The 17123-nt window shown below is 44.1% G+C and overlaps 1 protein-coding gene across 10 annotated transcripts in view; it reads right to left on the bottom strand.

The window, feature by feature from the left end:
• RIN2 (Ras and Rab interactor 2) overlaps positions 1-17123 on the bottom strand; it is a 243456-nt gene that overhangs the window by 103024 nt on the left and 123309 nt on the right. For 4 of the 10 annotated variants that reach the window (XM_047744492.1, XM_047744499.1, XM_047744489.1 and 1 more), the window contains one exon: positions 8377-8469. In XM_047744492.1, the coding sequence (XP_047600448.1) occupies positions 8377-8448 (72 nt within the window). In that variant the 5' untranslated portion in view covers positions 8449-8469. Of the gene's footprint in view, positions 1-203; positions 256-8376; positions 8470-8669; positions 8708-11749; positions 11860-17123 lie in introns of those variants that run through there. The other 6 variants (XM_047744490.1, XM_047744496.1, XM_047744491.1 and 3 more) reach the window with 5 other exon arrangements.

The raw sequence follows: 17123 nt of genomic DNA on the forward strand, positions 1-17123 counted from the left end.
TAACTTTTCATCTCTAAGATGGCCGGTGAACCCCACATCCTGGTATTTATACTTTTGAGTGACATCTCCTTGAGAGAGGGCAGGTCGACCTGACTGGTTTCCAATGAACAGAACATGGTGGAAGTGATGGCGTATCACTCTCATGATTAGGTACTAAACAGACTCTAGCTTTCATCTCTCTTGTTTTCTCCTGTATCACTCACCTTGGGATCACTCACCTTGGGGGAAGCCAGTGGCCTCATCCTATGGCCAGACCTATGGGGAGAAACGGAAACTTGCCAAGTGGGTTTGAAGTAGGATCCCCACCACTCAAACAGTCTGATGAGAATGCAGCCCAACCAACACCTTGACTGCAATCTCCCAGCGACCTACCACCAGAGACACTCAGTAGTTAAACTTAGATTTCTGACCTGCAGAAACAATGAGGTACAGATACTTGTTGTTTTAAGTTACTAAGGTTTGGGGCAATTAGTTACATAGCAATAGATAATACAGCTTCCAATTTTGTTGTGAAAGTGGTTTCCTGCTTACCATGTAAAGATGTTTGAAAGACTATTATCCTTGGAAATTCGATTTCATACATTTTGCCTCAGTCTGGTGAACTTACTGGTGACAGGCACATGTGCAAGGAGTCTGTCAGCGTCTGGGATCTATCTGACCTGAGGTGTCAAAGCACCATCCAAAATAGCATCGTGAGGCTTTTGCATTATGAAAAAGACCCCAGAAATCAATGCTATTAATACATCCATGATTCCACAGGGAACACAAAGTTTCTCCTCTAAGGTATTTAAATCAATCAACTCAGAACAAGTTTTCCCATAGTTCTACAATCTTACTGAAGAAATTCACTCTTTAAGGCACAATTCCTGGTTGGAGAAAGCTGGGGACTGGGGAAAGGGAGGGTTGCAGAAAACAAAGCGAATGAGCCATTTCAGTGTGAATAAGAAACACTACTTAAAACTTGAAAATAAGGCAAAAAGGTTGGTAAAGCATATCTTTTTTGATCAAGTGTTTAATGCTATGAATTTTCCCCTGACCTGTGCTTTAAGTGTATGCCATTGATTCTGACAGATAGTGTCCTGTTATTTTTTTTAGAAATTCTGTAGTTCCATTTTGCATTTCCCCTTCTGCCCAAGAGTTTTTTGTTATTAGAAAGTTTTAAAAGCTGCAGGAGGAAGAGCCCTCTTTTTTTTGAGCATTATGCTTGGGTGTTATTTGACAAAGTCACCTAAAGATTATTTCCTGATCCAGAGGGATGCATCTGTGTTCGACTTGACTATGTGTTACTAATGTAGGGCTCAAGCACTGGGTGGTTACGTGTCAGCCTGGGAATTTCTGTTCAGGGGGAAAAAAAAAGATTATACCAACGGTTAGAGTTTTATTGCTTGTAGGACTTTAACCATTTTTGATTTTACCTCAGTAAACTTACTACAGAAGGACTTTTTAAGTCAACTATAGATATATCACATGTCAAAGTGTTCTTTGAACCAGCTTGATGCTGGTTTCCTGGTTTCATGCATGGGGTGAATAAAGCCCATTCTACATTGCATGAGAGTCCTGTTTGAACTTTTTGAAAACTATACATCCACATCTACATCTCCCTCTTTGGCATCCCCCTAATAATGAAAACTCAAGAGTTACAAGCCTGGAGAACTATATGGTTGAGGAGAACCAGCAAAATCTATTTTACTCCTGATTGTTTTTTAAAAAACAAAGTTCCTTGAAGCAAGTGAGAATGTATTGCAGTCCCAAAGGCCATATTTAATATCAGAAATGAAAGGCTAAAATGTGCTACAAAAACGACCCATAAAACTATGAAATCCATTGCTTTTTGAAAACACAAATGGGAACTGCTATCCAGTAAGTAAGTTCCTGACATTCCTAGAAAGTCACACCCTGAGGGACAGATGTCTGTCCTGGAGGGATCTGGAGCAGATGGTGAGAGACACGCATGGGAATCCAAAAAAAAGCCAGTCACTCTTCCAGAGAGAGTGGTCACTGTCCCCATGACCTCTCCAGAAGGAGTTTCCTGGGAAATCTCACTGGAACAGTGAGAAACGGATCACAGTGGAACCATCAGGGGGCTCCAGATGGTGGGGTGCCTCAGGAGAAAGTCAGGCCAGGTCCAATTCCCATCCCTCCTATAGACTAACCTACCGTCCTTCAACCTCCCTGGGCCTCAGTTTACCCATCTGTAACAGGAGGCACTTTAGACAAGATAAAATGTAACTCTGACTGAGAACTTGAACTGTGGCTAGTCTGAATTGAGACGTGCTCAGGATAAAATACATCCTGGGTTTCAAAGGCATGGTACAAAAAAAAAAGTAAAATATCTGATTAATACTTTTATATTGATTACATACTCACATGATAATATCTTAGATATATGAAGTTAAATAAAATTATTACTAAAATCAGTTTCACTTTTTTTTTTTTTTTTTTTTTTAACGGAGCTACTAGAACATTTAGAGCAATCCCTGGGGCTGGCTTTGTATTTCTATGGGACAGCCCTGCTGAGTCCCCGTGTAAGTATCCGGGAAGAATTTATTTGTGGAAAATAAAAGATACACCAAAACTGACATCAGCTCTGCTTTGCAGTATTATTGTGAATAATTATCAATACGTCATCTGCTCTGACCAAATCTAATCTCTGTTTTGTTTTCCCCCCGCGCTTAGTCCTTTCCTGATTACAGACTGCCGTACAGTGCCTCCCTGGATGCCTGGTACATGAGGTGATGTCTGTTCACTGCCCAGGGCACACGTGAGGAGTTCAAGGGTGTGGCACTCATACCTTTGGCTTTTGAGTGTCCACAGATCCTTGTGAGGATTTGTCCCATGAAATTACTAAAATGGGATTTGGGTTTCATTCATTATTCTTCAAACCCCTGCTATCTCTGTCCCCTGTCCTGCAACAGAGAACTGCTGTCCTGGGCTGTGAGTGCACAGAAATGACTTTCCACACTGAGAGCCGTCTGGGCACTGGAATGCTGGGAAATCACTGACACCCAAGGTGTAAGGTTGTGCCAGTTCTGGATGATTGAAAATTAGCCCGCAGACAAGAACTTTTGAAAACAGAATAAACTTCCTAAGGAGGGTCTGATAGTGAAGGGAAGGGAGTTGGGGTGAAAGGGATCATTACCCCTGGATTATCTGTTTTGTAGGGTCAGATTTTAGCAATCAGGTCCCTTCAAAGTAGTCCCACTCTATTCTTTATGGTGACAGAGAGCTCTCTTCTGTGGCTTCTCTGGACCATGTGAAAGGCACACATGATGCACCTGTCATCCAAACCATTCCAAATGACCAGAAGAGGGTTTCTCAAACTTTGCCTCTGCCACTGAGCTGGGCCCTCGCACCTCCCCCAGCTGGTTTGGGAGCCCAGGCTCAGGGCGTCTCCCTGCAGAACGAGCAGTTGGGAGGCACAGGAGGGCAGGGTCCCTGTCGTCAAAACACATTTTCTTCCTGGTCAGTGAAGACCAACTGTTGCCCTGTCCCAGAGGCAGAGAGGCTGGGAGGCAGTCACTGAGAAACAGAGAGCTCTACCACTTGCAGGTGGCATAGGACAGGCTCGCCCAGGCATCCCTGGAAGAAATTGGACTGGCAATACACACTGGTCAGCTTTGGAATCGTTTTCTGCCACCGAGGCTCCCCTGCTGGGGTCAGGGACACAGCAACAAAACGACAGAGCAAATCGCTCATGGCAGAGGTCAAGTTATGGATGGAAATTTACTTCTTTTTTTTTTTTTTAAAGATTTTATTTATTTATTTGACAGACAGAGATCACAAGCAGGCAGAGAGGCAGGCAGAGAGAGAGGGGGGGAAGCAGGCTCCATGCTGAGCAGAGAGCCCGATGCGGGGCTCGATCCCAGGACCCTGAGATCACAACCTGAGCCGAAGGCAGCGGCTTAACCCACTGAGCCACCCAGGTGCCCTGGAAATTTACTTCTTGGTCCTATCCTAGAGCCACCACTAAGCCTTCTACCACAACTTTACCTTGAGACAAAAATAAAGGCAGATGCCAGCTCACACCATGTGAGTCTCCTCATCAGTGGATAAAGTGCGTCTGTGTCAGCCTGGAAGGGCAGCTGGGAGCCTAGCAGGGACAGGTGGAAGGCAGGGACAGGAGGGGGGATGGACGAAGCCTGGAGTTTGGGCATCAGCAGGTGTGGACCACAGGAGCAGACCCAGGATGGTACAGTGGCAAGACCGGTGGAGGTAGAGGGGGGAAGCACAGCCAGAAGATCTCGAATGTCAAGGTGAAGAGTGCAGACCATTCATTCATCCCAGCTCAGAGTGGATGAATGGAATAGTTCAGAAACAGACACACACACACACACACACACACATACACACACATTCGGTGGTGCTGCGGATAGATTATGAGTATTCTCTGTAGTGCCCCAAAATGAAAGAAGCTGAAGGGAAGTGGGGAGGTGGAGGTAGGAGAAGAAGGAGGGTGACGATTTTGGTGACTTGAGAGGAACCTGCCAGCACTGGGCACCCAGACCGGGCAGGAGTGGGGGTGGCTCGGGGGAAGCTGTGGAATTCAGGAAGATCCTGGAAGGATCAGATCTGACTGTGAGCTTTTCTGCTAGCGCAGGACCACCTAGAGCTTTGCCAGGCTAGACGATGCGTCCTCTCATGCAACATACCCTGGAAATCTGATAGCAATGGGTGTCAACTTCTACAGTGAGGTGCAGATACCTTTGGCTGCCTTGTCTAGAGCATCACCTGCCTCCTCCTATAGGTTTTCACAGACACCTAGTAGAGCAGGAAGATACATTTCTCACCAGTGGGTGAGGAAAACTCACGATGGCGCTAGACAAACTGTGGAAAATGTGTTTGTCCAGCATAGGACTTTTGGGGCCAGGCTTCTGGGATGTGATTCCTCATGAACAATCACCATTGGACATTGTCAACCACCCTAGAATGCTCAGACCATCTTTGGTGGCCAACTGAATAATCACGACCCTAAACACATAACGAGTTACAAGACAAAATCGTGCTTCATGCAAGAAGTAAACAGAGCTCTGAGAACGTGTAACCCAATGCGGTGTTCCAGAGAAATCTTTCCTGAGAAAGTGGCCTTTGATTTGCAAGCTGAGGTCGACTCCGTATTATGTAGCAAGGTGGGGTAGAGCTAAATTTTGGCATGACTCTCTTAGGCTCCTGCCATGCTATTCTTCACATATACCAGCAATGCCCTACAACCGGATAGGACAATTTCATGAAGTGTGAGACTACTTGGTGACATGGCTCACAGCTGAATTCCACATGCATATTATCCATTTCTTGGTTATTAAGGCTCCTGTGATTGTGTGTGAAGCGTAAGATAATTGAAAGACGATCACCAGACCTCTTTTTCATCATTATCTTTCCCCCTCCAACTTGTGTTTTTAAACTAGAGTCACTAACCACTGGTGGCAAGCTTTGATTTGTGGTTTCCTATCTGTCCTGGCTCACGGAAATGACTCAGATAAGTTGCAAAACACAAGGGTGCCTTACCCCACCTTTCTAGATGATACAGAGTCAACCTCAACTCTCAAATCAAAGGACACTTCCTCAGGGAAGAGTTCTCTGCAATATTCTCAGAGTTGTACATTCTCAGAGCCCTTTTTACTTCTCATACGAAGCACTGTTTTCTCTTTTGATATTACGTGTTTAGCACTGTGATTATTTGATCAATATACTTATTTGCCAACAGACTGAAAGCTCAATGGAGTCAGGGATAGCTTCTGGTTTTTCCTCTCCCTAGTGACTAGTACAGAGCCTGGATGATCACAGGTGCTACAAAAATGTGAATTGAAATAAAGCGTGAAAAGCAAAAGAAGAGCCAATGAGTCCCAGAAGATTCTGAGCAACAAATCATCCCAGCAAATGGAACTCTAGCCTAGCATTTTTAAGACAAACCTCCAAAGAGCATTAAATGCCTGAAGGGAACTTGACTTCATCCTTACAGGTAACTCCATGCCTTAATTGTGAAATCATCAATAATATTTATCTACTATTAAAATAACTAATAATAATAGTATTCCATCATTAGTTGGACTATGGAATAGCCATATAGTAAAGAATAACAATGTCTACAAAGAAGAGAAAAGAAAGAAGTACAAAGTAACTATATCATTTACTTGGAGTATATAACTAAAACAAATTAAATAATTTAAGCTGGGGGTGGGTGTGGAGAAGAATAAAGACAATACCAAGTTAAATAATAAAAGCCACTTTGCCAGCAATTTCCTCAAGGGCATCTGACTCAGGCAAGATTGAAGCAGGCCTTGTCCTCGATGGGGTCAGGCAGGCCTTTCACCGCTTGCCTGAATGATTCTTTCAAAGACACACCCAGAAATGCAAGTTAACTACTTTACCTGCTGTCCAACTGAAAAAAAAAAAAAAAAAAAAAAAAAAAATCTTTCCCAGGACCGTAGGACAGCCACACTGACTACCATGGACTTAACAGGTAGTACTGAGTGAGTCCAATATGGACCCTCTCTCAGGAATTTTCAAAGGCAATTTTGACCATACTTGATTTTCTCCTTTTGCTTTGGCTATAAAATCCAACTGCTACGTTAGATTCAAGCCCACTGCCCTTCCTGAGTATCAAGGTGATAGTTACAGACTAGCCAGTAGTTAGGATGATCTAGGCAGAGCCTTGGGTTAAGGAGTGGGGTGGGCTCATTCCTTCTACCAGGATGAAATAAGCTTCTCTGCATAAGACAGGATCAAGGGACTGGAGACGAGTCAGGAGTCTGGTGGGTTTAGTGCCCGGTCTACAGGGGACGTGGAGAGCTCCTCTTCTGGCTCATGTGGGTGGACGCTGTACAGGTTTGATTCCAACTTGGGGAAATGGATCAAGAATGGAGACAGCTAAGTCCACATCACAGAACTAGGAGGACGGAGAATGGAGACCATCTGTGTCAACACAGCTATTTCTTCCAGGATATTCTTGCCCAGGATGTTCAGGCTTTAAACCAATAAATCACTTTGCTGTTTGTTGCAGGAAATTCCTACAAAACAATTGGTCCTGGCAAACAGTTTATTCACCTGGGAAAAGCCTGCTTATCAAACAATAGTTAACTTGCCAAGATTTTATTCAAGACCATCGTCTTGCTGAATCCCCCAATCCTGAACTATGATGTCACATACTCTGCTGAAACCCGAGCATAGCTCTGCCTTGAAAAATGCAGCTCCAAGGGCATACACCCAGACCTATGAACCCTATTAAAGATGCCTCCTGCTGTCCCACTTGCACACCAGTGGAACTGTGTCCGGGTGATGTCTGTCCTTACTGTCCTCAGCTTAATGAATTTAGCTTTGCTGCATCAACAGGCTCTTCTGGTGGATTTTTTTGGAGTCCAAAAATGATACAATAAATCAGGTTAAGCCTTTTGCAAGTGGGAAGCATATGCATGCAAGTTAATACATACTTACAACCCATCAGGATGGGATAATTAGTAAACATTGTCAGTTTTCCTCATAATTAAGAAACCCCTATATCATTCCTCCTTTGAGGAAAAAGATCTGGTGTTTGAACACCTGCCTGTGACAGATTTCAAATGCACATTTTACCTCCATTTTTCTACCCGTTTACACGAATCTGTGTTTTCCAAGTTTTCTACAGTGAGTGGGCGTTATTCTGAGGGTGAGTGAAAGGATACAAAGTAAAAGCTATAAAGAGGAAATGAATCCCCAAGAGCGAATTTGAAATGACTGCCAAGTCTTAATTGACAACATACACACACAGCCTATTAAAAACCCATTTAGAATGTCTCACTCATTAAGCTAGCAAGGTAATTTTAACCCATTAATATCCATATCCAAATAGGAAAGTGGTACAGTTTTAATCATGCTGCTTTGTTTGGTTCTCTCTTGCCTGATCACAAAGGGCCTCTAGATAATTTGATAAAATACACCAGCAAATAACATTCAACCAGTCTAGGGTGAGACCTTGGAATCTGTTTGTTGTTGCTGCTTTTTAATGAGGACTTAAGGGACTCATACAATCAAGCAAAGTGTGAAACACACTTGCCTACAGCATCGATTTGCTGGAATGCAAATTCCAGCTTCAATCATAAAACCATCTAGCTGCAAAAGGAACAGCTGAGCAGTGGATAAACAAAGATTGCCTCAACTGTTTTACACAGGGTGGCATCTCGCAGCTCCTGGGTCCTGGCCCTGACTTGGAAGCCCTAAGTCACCCAAACTCCAACCTACTGTAAACCGGGTAACAGCTTGCAGCTGGGTTCAGGCAAGCTGCCCCACCACCCTCACCCCTACCAGGGCTGGCTCAGAGCAGCCTTCCCTCCGCAGCTCCCCACACAGCCTGGGCAAAGTGAGAGAGCCTGCCCATTAGCAATCCCAATCAAGGCTTCCTTTTACCTTAAAGAAACTTCCTCGCTTGTCCAGACCGCGGGCACCCATAGTCCAAGCTGACATCTCCCCCAGAGACATTCTACTGCACGCCCGGGACTCCTGAAGGTAGAGACATTTTTAATGGTTAGTCCAGCCTGTAGGAAATTCCTCTCTAAGCCACAGAACACTCACAACAACGGTCCTGCCAAGATCTTTTTCCGTCAACAACACAGTGCCATTTATTTCCCACCAAAGCCCTTCCATCCCCTTTCAGGCTGATTTCCTGCCCCAAACAGCACAGTTCCTAGTCTGTGCCCCACCTCACTGCCCCACCTCCCGCTCCTCCAGCTGACGCAGAAGGTCTCTGGCACCACGGAAAGTATAATGATTGCTTTGTGTGTTTGCTTGACCTCACACTCGAGTCCTAAAGGGACCGATATTAGATGTCACCGTAATCTGCTCTGAAGCTTATGGACTTAATGTGGCTGAACACAGACGGACAGCAGAAGAATGAGGCCCTGCATGTCCCAGGAAATCCTGCTGGAATGGGATGAGGTCATCATCAGCTCTGCGAGCCCTCTCCCCCAGGCAAGGTCAACACAAGGGCACTGGGAATAAATCCCTTTATTTTCTCCTTAGAAATCAAAGATGGGGATGAAATCCCCTGTCCCTGTTTACAGAGATTAGTTTGTATAAGAAACAGCCCGGAAACAGCTCCACGATAACCCAAGGGGAGGGGGTCGGGGCACTTTGGAATGTAGAGAAAAATTTAAAGGCATGATATGATTCTGAATCATAACTGTGGCCATTTCAGCTTGGAATTTCCCTCCCTTGAGCATCAAAACCCAATAAGCCTCCTTGTCAGCTACAAAGCCTACAATGTCTACTTCTAAGTAAAATACATGTACACCCAAGTAGCTGGCCTCATCCCAGTCAGCAGGCATCAAAGACCTTGGGGCATATCCCCAAACCTTCCTTACCCAAGGAGGCGGAACCAATAGCAAATATGAAACTGTTCTCCTGCTCACCATAACCTGGCCCAAGATAAAGTTCGTCCTGACCATGACCAACACGGTCGGTGTAAGGACAATAAAATGAAAACATGTCACACCACATTAAGGCATATTAAAAGGGGTTCAACTGTGGGGGTGGGATGGGGAGACACAGAAGCCAAGGTCACTGCTGCTAGTTTGCTAAAGCTGTTTCATTATTAGCAAGGGAACAGAGAGCCAGCAGCTCCAAAGGGACTTTCCTAACAAGTGGAAAAGCTTAATTACTTAGCAGAGAACTACATGCATATTAGCAAGTAATGCTCTTGGGAAAGGGGCTCATTTTGGCCCCAAGATTAGCCTCAGTGTTCACATTCACAGTGGGCTCCATTGGTCTGCGGAATCCCATCTAGGAAGACAGTAATGCAGTGCACACCCATCACTCTTTCCAGAACCTTCACCTATTTTAGCCCTTTCTCCACGTCTCGGTCACTTTAAAGGTTTGGAGATGCCTTCCCTGTGTTTCTTTCCACTTGCAATCCCGCTGGGATGAAGGCCAAGGCTCCAAAACCTCCTGAGAAGACTGGTGAGCTTTCCTTTGCAATTCTGCTGACTCCAAAGCTTCAGGTTCTCAGACTCAGCAGCTGAATGGAGCCCCAGCTCCAAGGCCTTTGAAGTTCATCACTTATTAGCAAAATCCACAGACTGGAGCAACTCCAGAATGAAAACACAGTGCTGTGTTCAGAACCAAGAGGGGAATGGGAGCCACACCGTAATCCCAGGGAGTAAATGATTAACTGTTTCGATGCAGAAGAAACACACATTAAAAAAAGAACATTTCTTGACACCAAGCCTAAAATTCTTTTCCTTTCAGACGTTTTCTCAGCGAGGGATTTGACATCGTACAGCAGTTAAGGAGCTGGCAGGCGAGAGCCAAGACTTCATTCCTCATCCAGACCTAAGTCTCTTTGTTCCGTTCAGAAGATTTCCACAGACAAACCCCTTCTGATGAGCCATGACAGGCAGCGAATTTTGCCTATAGCAATGGAGCGGTTTGGATTCCAGAAGTTTAGCAGTTTAATTAGATGCCTGAAAATCATATCCACGCACTTCAAATTCCAGCGGTTATCTGTAAAATGGCCAGTTTGGATTCCGTGCATGTGGGGCAGACAGACCTATCACATTTCTCCAAGAAAATGCAGGTCGCCTCCCCTCTTCTTCAAAAGGCTGCTCCAGGAGGGAGATGACAGCAGGTTACAAGAGCAGGTGGCCAAGCGCAATAGTGGGTTCTTCCCATTGAATAAAATCCAAGTGAACTGCACATCATTGATTATCCTCATTGAAAAAAAAAAAAAAATTCAGTTCTTAAGGGCCCCAAAGAAGTTCTGGCTTAAGGTCCTTCCTGTTGTAGCAATAGTTTCCTTCCCAAACCATAACCTCTAATACCTTAACTCAATATGGACAGAAATGTAATCTAACTTAAAAGTATAGCTTCTTTCCATTCATGGTTCCCGACCCTCCCTTACCCTGAGGGGTTACACCAGGGTTCGGTCCTAAAACTATCCCAGTAACAGGCTAGACAAAAAAGGTGCAGTAGTTGGAGAGGTTGTTAAATTTCTCCAGATTTGTATATTGGGAGCTTGCTCCTTTCCTGGATTCCCTGAAGGGTAAACTGGATACTTGAAAAACGAGCCCATCACGTCCATCCAGTGAATCTTTCCAGATGCTAGCTAAAAGCTAGCAAAAAAATAAAAAATAAATAATAGTGGGGGTTGGGGGGAAGCCCTAATGGGACACTGCAAACATTTTGGAGCTGCCAAGTCTTTCCAATAACACCACTGAAGGAATGTAAACGAAGCGGGTTGCTCCAGTCAGCTAAAGGACAAAGGCAGGAAGTGAATATTCCTCTCTCCCAGAAACACCAGCCTTTGCCACTTGAAAGTAAACCTAGCTGTGGCTTTTCATGTGGCCCCAAGAACCACTGCTGAGGTGAAGGTCGGTCCTGAATTTTCAGAGTGGAGGACGCACTGAGTGGTCTGGCAGGGCTCGGGGCTGGCTGTCCAGCACCTTCCACTGGGAGCCGATGAGGACAGGCATGGAGGCACCACTGCCTGGACCCTGGCTGCAGGCTGGGTACAGGGAAAGGGACACCGAGTGCCTAGCTTCCAGTTCACTGATCAGCGGGGCTGGGTATAGTCACTGGCACTCTTGCCGCTTTTGCTCTCCTTGGCCACAGGCCAGATCTTGGCAAGACAGGAGGGTCCGTGGTGTAGCCTTCTTCCCCCACTGCCCTCCACCTCCCCCGCTCCATTAATTTAATCAAACTACCCTTCCTACTTATTTGCCTCAAATCACAAGTGCAGACCCACAGGAGAAGCAGAGGGACACTTAAACTGGCATTTGCTACTCACAAGTCCAACTTATAAGAAACTTTGCCTATTTAGGGCATGGGTTCTCAACGCCAAGCTGCTGGGACAGTTGGGTACAGAAGTCTTCCCTAATCACTACCTCTCTTCTTCTCCTTCCTCGCAGCTGAATGAGACGCAGCAAAGTGGACTTCAGCTCTTAGTAAACAAGCTCTCATTATAATTATTTTATAGCCGAACTGACCTAAGAAGGAGAGAGTGACTCACCCCTGGGAATCTGTCAGATCAAGGCCAATCCCAAGAAATGCACATCACCTTTTTTCCCCGGTTCCTTAAGTGCCTCTGAGGACGGCAGGTCTGTCTTTTTGAATGCTTTTCATCGTAAAAGAGGTAAAAGCCCAGTGGCATGGCTCTGTGTTGGCATCCAGGGAAGGGCTCTGAATATTTCCATAATTATCTCTGTATTACCAGGGATTTTACAGGCTGGGCAGAAAAACTATAGTCTAGGCTCTGGGTTGACAATTCAAATTACATAATTTTTTTCCCCAAATTATGTGACTTTTTAAAAAAAATGTTTTTCTTTAAGCATTTTATATCACTGTCCAGAGCTGATTTTCCCTCAGTTGTAGTCAAATTTTTTTTAAAAAAAGTTTCAGGATTATGAATTGTTTTTATTGCAAAGAGAAACTAATTTGTGGGAAGAAATCAGAAGCAAAAACCATACTCCCAGTTCGCTTACTAATAACTATTATTATTCTTTATTTCATTTTTTAAAAAGATTTATTCATTTATTTGAGAGTGAGAGAGAGAGAGAGAGAGAGAGAGAGCGCGAGCGAGCATGCGCACAAGTGTGGGATGGGGTAGGGCAGAGGGAGAGGGACAGAGAGAATCTCCAGCAGACTCCCCTCTGAGTGCGGAACTCAGTCTCAGGACCCTGAGATCAAGACCTGAGCCAAAACCAAGAGTTGGACGCTTCACCAAATGAGCCACCCAGGTGCCCCTCATAACTGTGTTTTTAAATAGAATTGGGAACAATGTTCAACACCTTAATTTTCCCCAAATTAATGAAAGATCATAAAATATATTTTTTTTTAAAGAAAGGTGCATTTCTAAGACTGGCCCAACAATGGGGCTAATTATTCCACTGGATGTCTACCCCTTCCATCCTTGGAAAACGGGTGCCTCGTAGAGACTGTCACCATATCCATGCTGCATTAGCCTTGCTAGTGCCCACGTGGCGAAGGTGTGGACACTTCCACCAATGGCAATCCATGCCACCTTGGGCAACAGATGGGCAGCTCAACTGGCAAGAAATTCTGCTTTTCTTGGATGGGAAACTGCCTCTCTCACCTCCCACCTGATAAATGCCCTCATTTTATCCCTTGGACCATTCAAGAATCAGCTTCCTGCTTTCCCCTCTTCTGGATCCCTGAAGACATCCCTATTCCTCCTTTGAGTTACTTCTTCTCTTGAGCATGGCTCCATCCTCAAGGCTGGTACGCTCTGCCCAGCTGGAACAAGGCTGAGAAGGGAGAGGGGGTGCCTACTCCCCCGGGCCGCTCTCTTGCAGCATTTCAAAAGTATGTGTCTTTTCAACATCCTCACATAAAAAGCTCCAAGTGGTAAATGTTACACACGTTGCACATTTCTACAGTGACTTCTTGGATACAATAAGGAAGCCTCATAAGCCACATTGGCTCTTAACCCAAAGGAGGCCATGGACAGGGAGCCACACACCCCAGGTCTTCCTCAAGTATTACCTGCCAACATGTGAGCACCTGAGTTTAGAACTTTGTTTTCTAAGGCTCTCAGGCCATGATGGTAAAAAGTGTATGGGGGTTAAATTTGTGTAGGTGATTATTTTAATTTTATTTTTAAAGATTTTATTTATTAATTTGACAGAGAGTATAAGTGGGGGGAGCAGCAGGGAGAGGAAGAAGCAGGGTCTCCACTGAGCAGGAGCCTGATGTGGGACTTGATCCCGGCCGGCACCAAAGGCAGACACTTAACCAACTGAGCCACCTATGCACCCCAGGTGGTTAATTTTAATTGGAGGTTTATAACATAGCAGCTCTTAAATTGGGTCTATATTGCAGATATAACAGATCAAGTAATACACTTACTCTATTTTTTAAAAGATATTATTTATTCATTTGAGACAGAGAGATACAGAAAGAGAGAGAACATGAGCAGGGAGAGAGGCAGAGGGAGAGGGAGAAGCAGACTCCCTGCCGCGCTGGGAGCCAGAGCCTGACGTGGGGCTTAATCCCCAAACCTGGAGATTATGACCTGAACTGAGGGCAGATGCTTAACCATCTGAGCCACCCAGGCTTCCCAAGAAATACATTTTTAAAAAAAGTTTGAATTAATGGTCTCCAGAGACCCTGAGTCAACAATTCATGTCTAAGTAATTCATCGAAGGTACTTTCAAGAAACACTAAGTTGGGGAGGGGAAGTGATATGGGGAAGAGCAGCCAATACAAAGTACAAGACCAAGCACGTAGCCACTGGGCCACTGGACTTCAACCCTTCTGGGGAACTCTGGAAGCCATATAGACCATGCCTCAGAGTAGTCTCAACTGAGGGACAAGAGAGCTGAGGAAACGTCCAACTGTACCCAGTCACTAGTTGAAAGCTGCCCCCAGGAAGCCTTAATTCACCAGCATTTCCACCATGCCCCTAGTGTGAGTCGAATGGGCTCTAGTGGCCAAAGAGAACCCTCAGGCAAAGTTGGCAGTTGGAAATCAGGTCAGTGTGCATGGAAATGTTAAGTACTCAAGGGATACAGGAAGGGCTTGGCAGGGGCTGCTACAACTGGCCACTTTTTAAAAATCAGGACATTCTGCATAAAATGTAGATATGCACCTTCACTGATCACACTATCTTGATCACATCTTGATCACATCTTGGCCACAACTGGATGACTCAGTGTTCTCTTTAGATGGGATATAAGCTCTTCCAATTCTCCGGTGCCCATGGGTCTGCTCCCCTCACTCAGATGCCCTGTCTGATCCACCCACACCCCTTGTAGAGCAGCTGCCCTGCCATGTGGTGCCTGATAAGCAAAGTGAGTGATTCTGCCCACCCCAACCCCTCAGCTGATAGGACCAGTCATGTTACAACTGACCCAGGCTAAAGTATTTCATTGGCTGTTCTCTGATGAAGTAGAATCTTCCTTTCAAGATTCTGAGCTGAGAATCACAGGGTAGATGCTTATACCTGAATGTTGGATTTGGAGCCATATGCCAGTTCAATTTATGGGAAGCATATATCCTGAGAGAGCAGATACAAGGGGCTACCAATCCATAGTGGGCCAGGAAGGGAGAATGTATGTGTGCAACTGAGTCTTCACCTCAGGCCATTGACCTTATAGTTCCCACAAGGCCTGGCAGTGCCAAGGTTCAATGACTCTTGTATCTTGCCAATAAATGTTCCTTTTTTTTTTTTTTTTAACAGTTTGGGTGGATTTATATTCCCTTCCATCAAATATGCATTGACCAGAATAGCTTCAGAAGGATAACCTTGAGTTCTCAGAAGCAGGTATAACTTTAAAATGTTTTTCATCATCTTATCACATATTTAATTCAAACATCTTGGAATAAGGTAAACCATACACTACTAAAGAAAAATTCCCATCAAACCAGAGCAGATCTTGCTGGTGTTGCCTTTGGTGGGGATATTTCACATGAACACAGGATATGGAAGCCTTTGAACCATCGAAGGGAAGATGCTTCAATTTGGGGGTGAAAAGAACAAACAGAAGACACATTTCTATTTCTTATATCAACACCCCAAACACCTTGGTCAGCGTCTTACATAGTGCAGTTAAACTGTTTAAAGCTTTCTTCAGTTCTTTTTAATTTAATTTAATTGTACCTTTCTTTTTTTCTGATATAAGAATTTAAAACTAGTAAGTATTCTGTTTCATTTGCTGTGTATTTACCTCTCTCCTTTATTTTTATTTTTATCTCTCTAACTACCTATTCGTTTATCTTTAGGGGTGGGACAGAGCGAGAGAGAATCTCAAGCCGGCTCCCTGGCCAGGGCAGAACCAGATGCAAGGTCTCATGACCCTGAGATCATAACCTGAGCTGAAATCAAGAGTCGGATGCTTAACTGACTGAGCCATCCAGGCACCCCTACCTCTCTCTTTTTTAAAAATTTAAGTTCCTGAGTTGAATGAAATGGAATAGATTCAGCTTTTCTAATCATGACACAGAGTTGTGGACTGTTGTAAAGATGTTTTTAACCTGTTATTTTAATCTGGTCTTTGTGTCATCAAGGAAATTTTAACCCAGTGCTTAATAAGCACAAATATTCCCATTGGGATTTTACCAATATTGATCATTTTCGTGGAGAAAATATCTTCTGAAGCACACTCCATTAAGGCTCTAAGGCCCTGGTCAGTTTCTTACACAGTGCAGTTAAACTGTTTAAAGCTTTCTTCAGTTCTTTTTAATTTTGTACCTTTCTTCTTTTCTGATATAAGAATTTTTTTTTTTAAGATTTGTTTACTTGACAGAGAGAGATCACAAGTAGACAGAGAGGCAGGCAGAGAGAGAGAGAGAGAGGGAAGCAGGCTCCCTGCTGAGCAGAGAGCCCGATGCGGGACTCGATCCCAGGACCCTGAGATCATGACCTGAGCTGAAGGCAGCGGCTTAACCCATTGAGCCACCCAGGTGCCCCTGATATAAGAATTTAAAACTAGTAAGTATTCTGTTTCATTCCAAAGATTTATAATCTTAGTTTTTATGCACAGATCTATGATCCACCTCAAATTTTTGCATATGGTGTGAGGTCAGGGTTTGGGAATCTTTACTTTTCCAAATGGATATCCATTTAATTTTAATTTTAAGGAAAATAGTTTTTAGGGATGAATGCTGTTCTTTGTAAACTTTACATCGAAGATATGATTGACTGAACAGAATTTTGTCTTCATGAAACTCTACTGCTTAATGTCTCTGCCCCATAAGCTGGTGGTAATTGTTTTCATTATTTCTATCAAGTTCCAATTTTCCTGGGTTAAATTTTGAATATATGTTTTGCAAAATTATTCCATTTATGAGTCTGCATATTTTTAGAAAATAACAAATATGACCTGCATAGTTTGAAGTCTTGTAACGTTTTCTCCTGCCAGTGTATTATCTCTCAGACCAAGGTTTATTTCCTTTTCAAAAACTCCACACAAATGTAACTCATCAGTCAGGTTTGCATCTATCACAGTGATGTTCAGTGCAGGTCACCTATTTCATTAGGAATTGGCCACAGTACTGCATACTTTGTATTTCTCAGATAATCAGAGAGAAAAGTAGAAGCAATTCTCCTCAGAACTCGTGGAATACTCTGTTGCCCATCAATAGACTACTGTAATTCCAAACTCAATCTTCTTTATTTTTTTAATTTGTTTTGTTTACGAACA

The sequence above is a fragment of the Lutra lutra genome, chromosome 9 (assembly GCF_902655055.1).
Source record: "Lutra lutra chromosome 9, mLutLut1.2, whole genome shotgun sequence".
Lineage (NCBI taxonomy): Eukaryota > Metazoa > Chordata > Mammalia > Carnivora > Mustelidae > Lutra > Lutra lutra.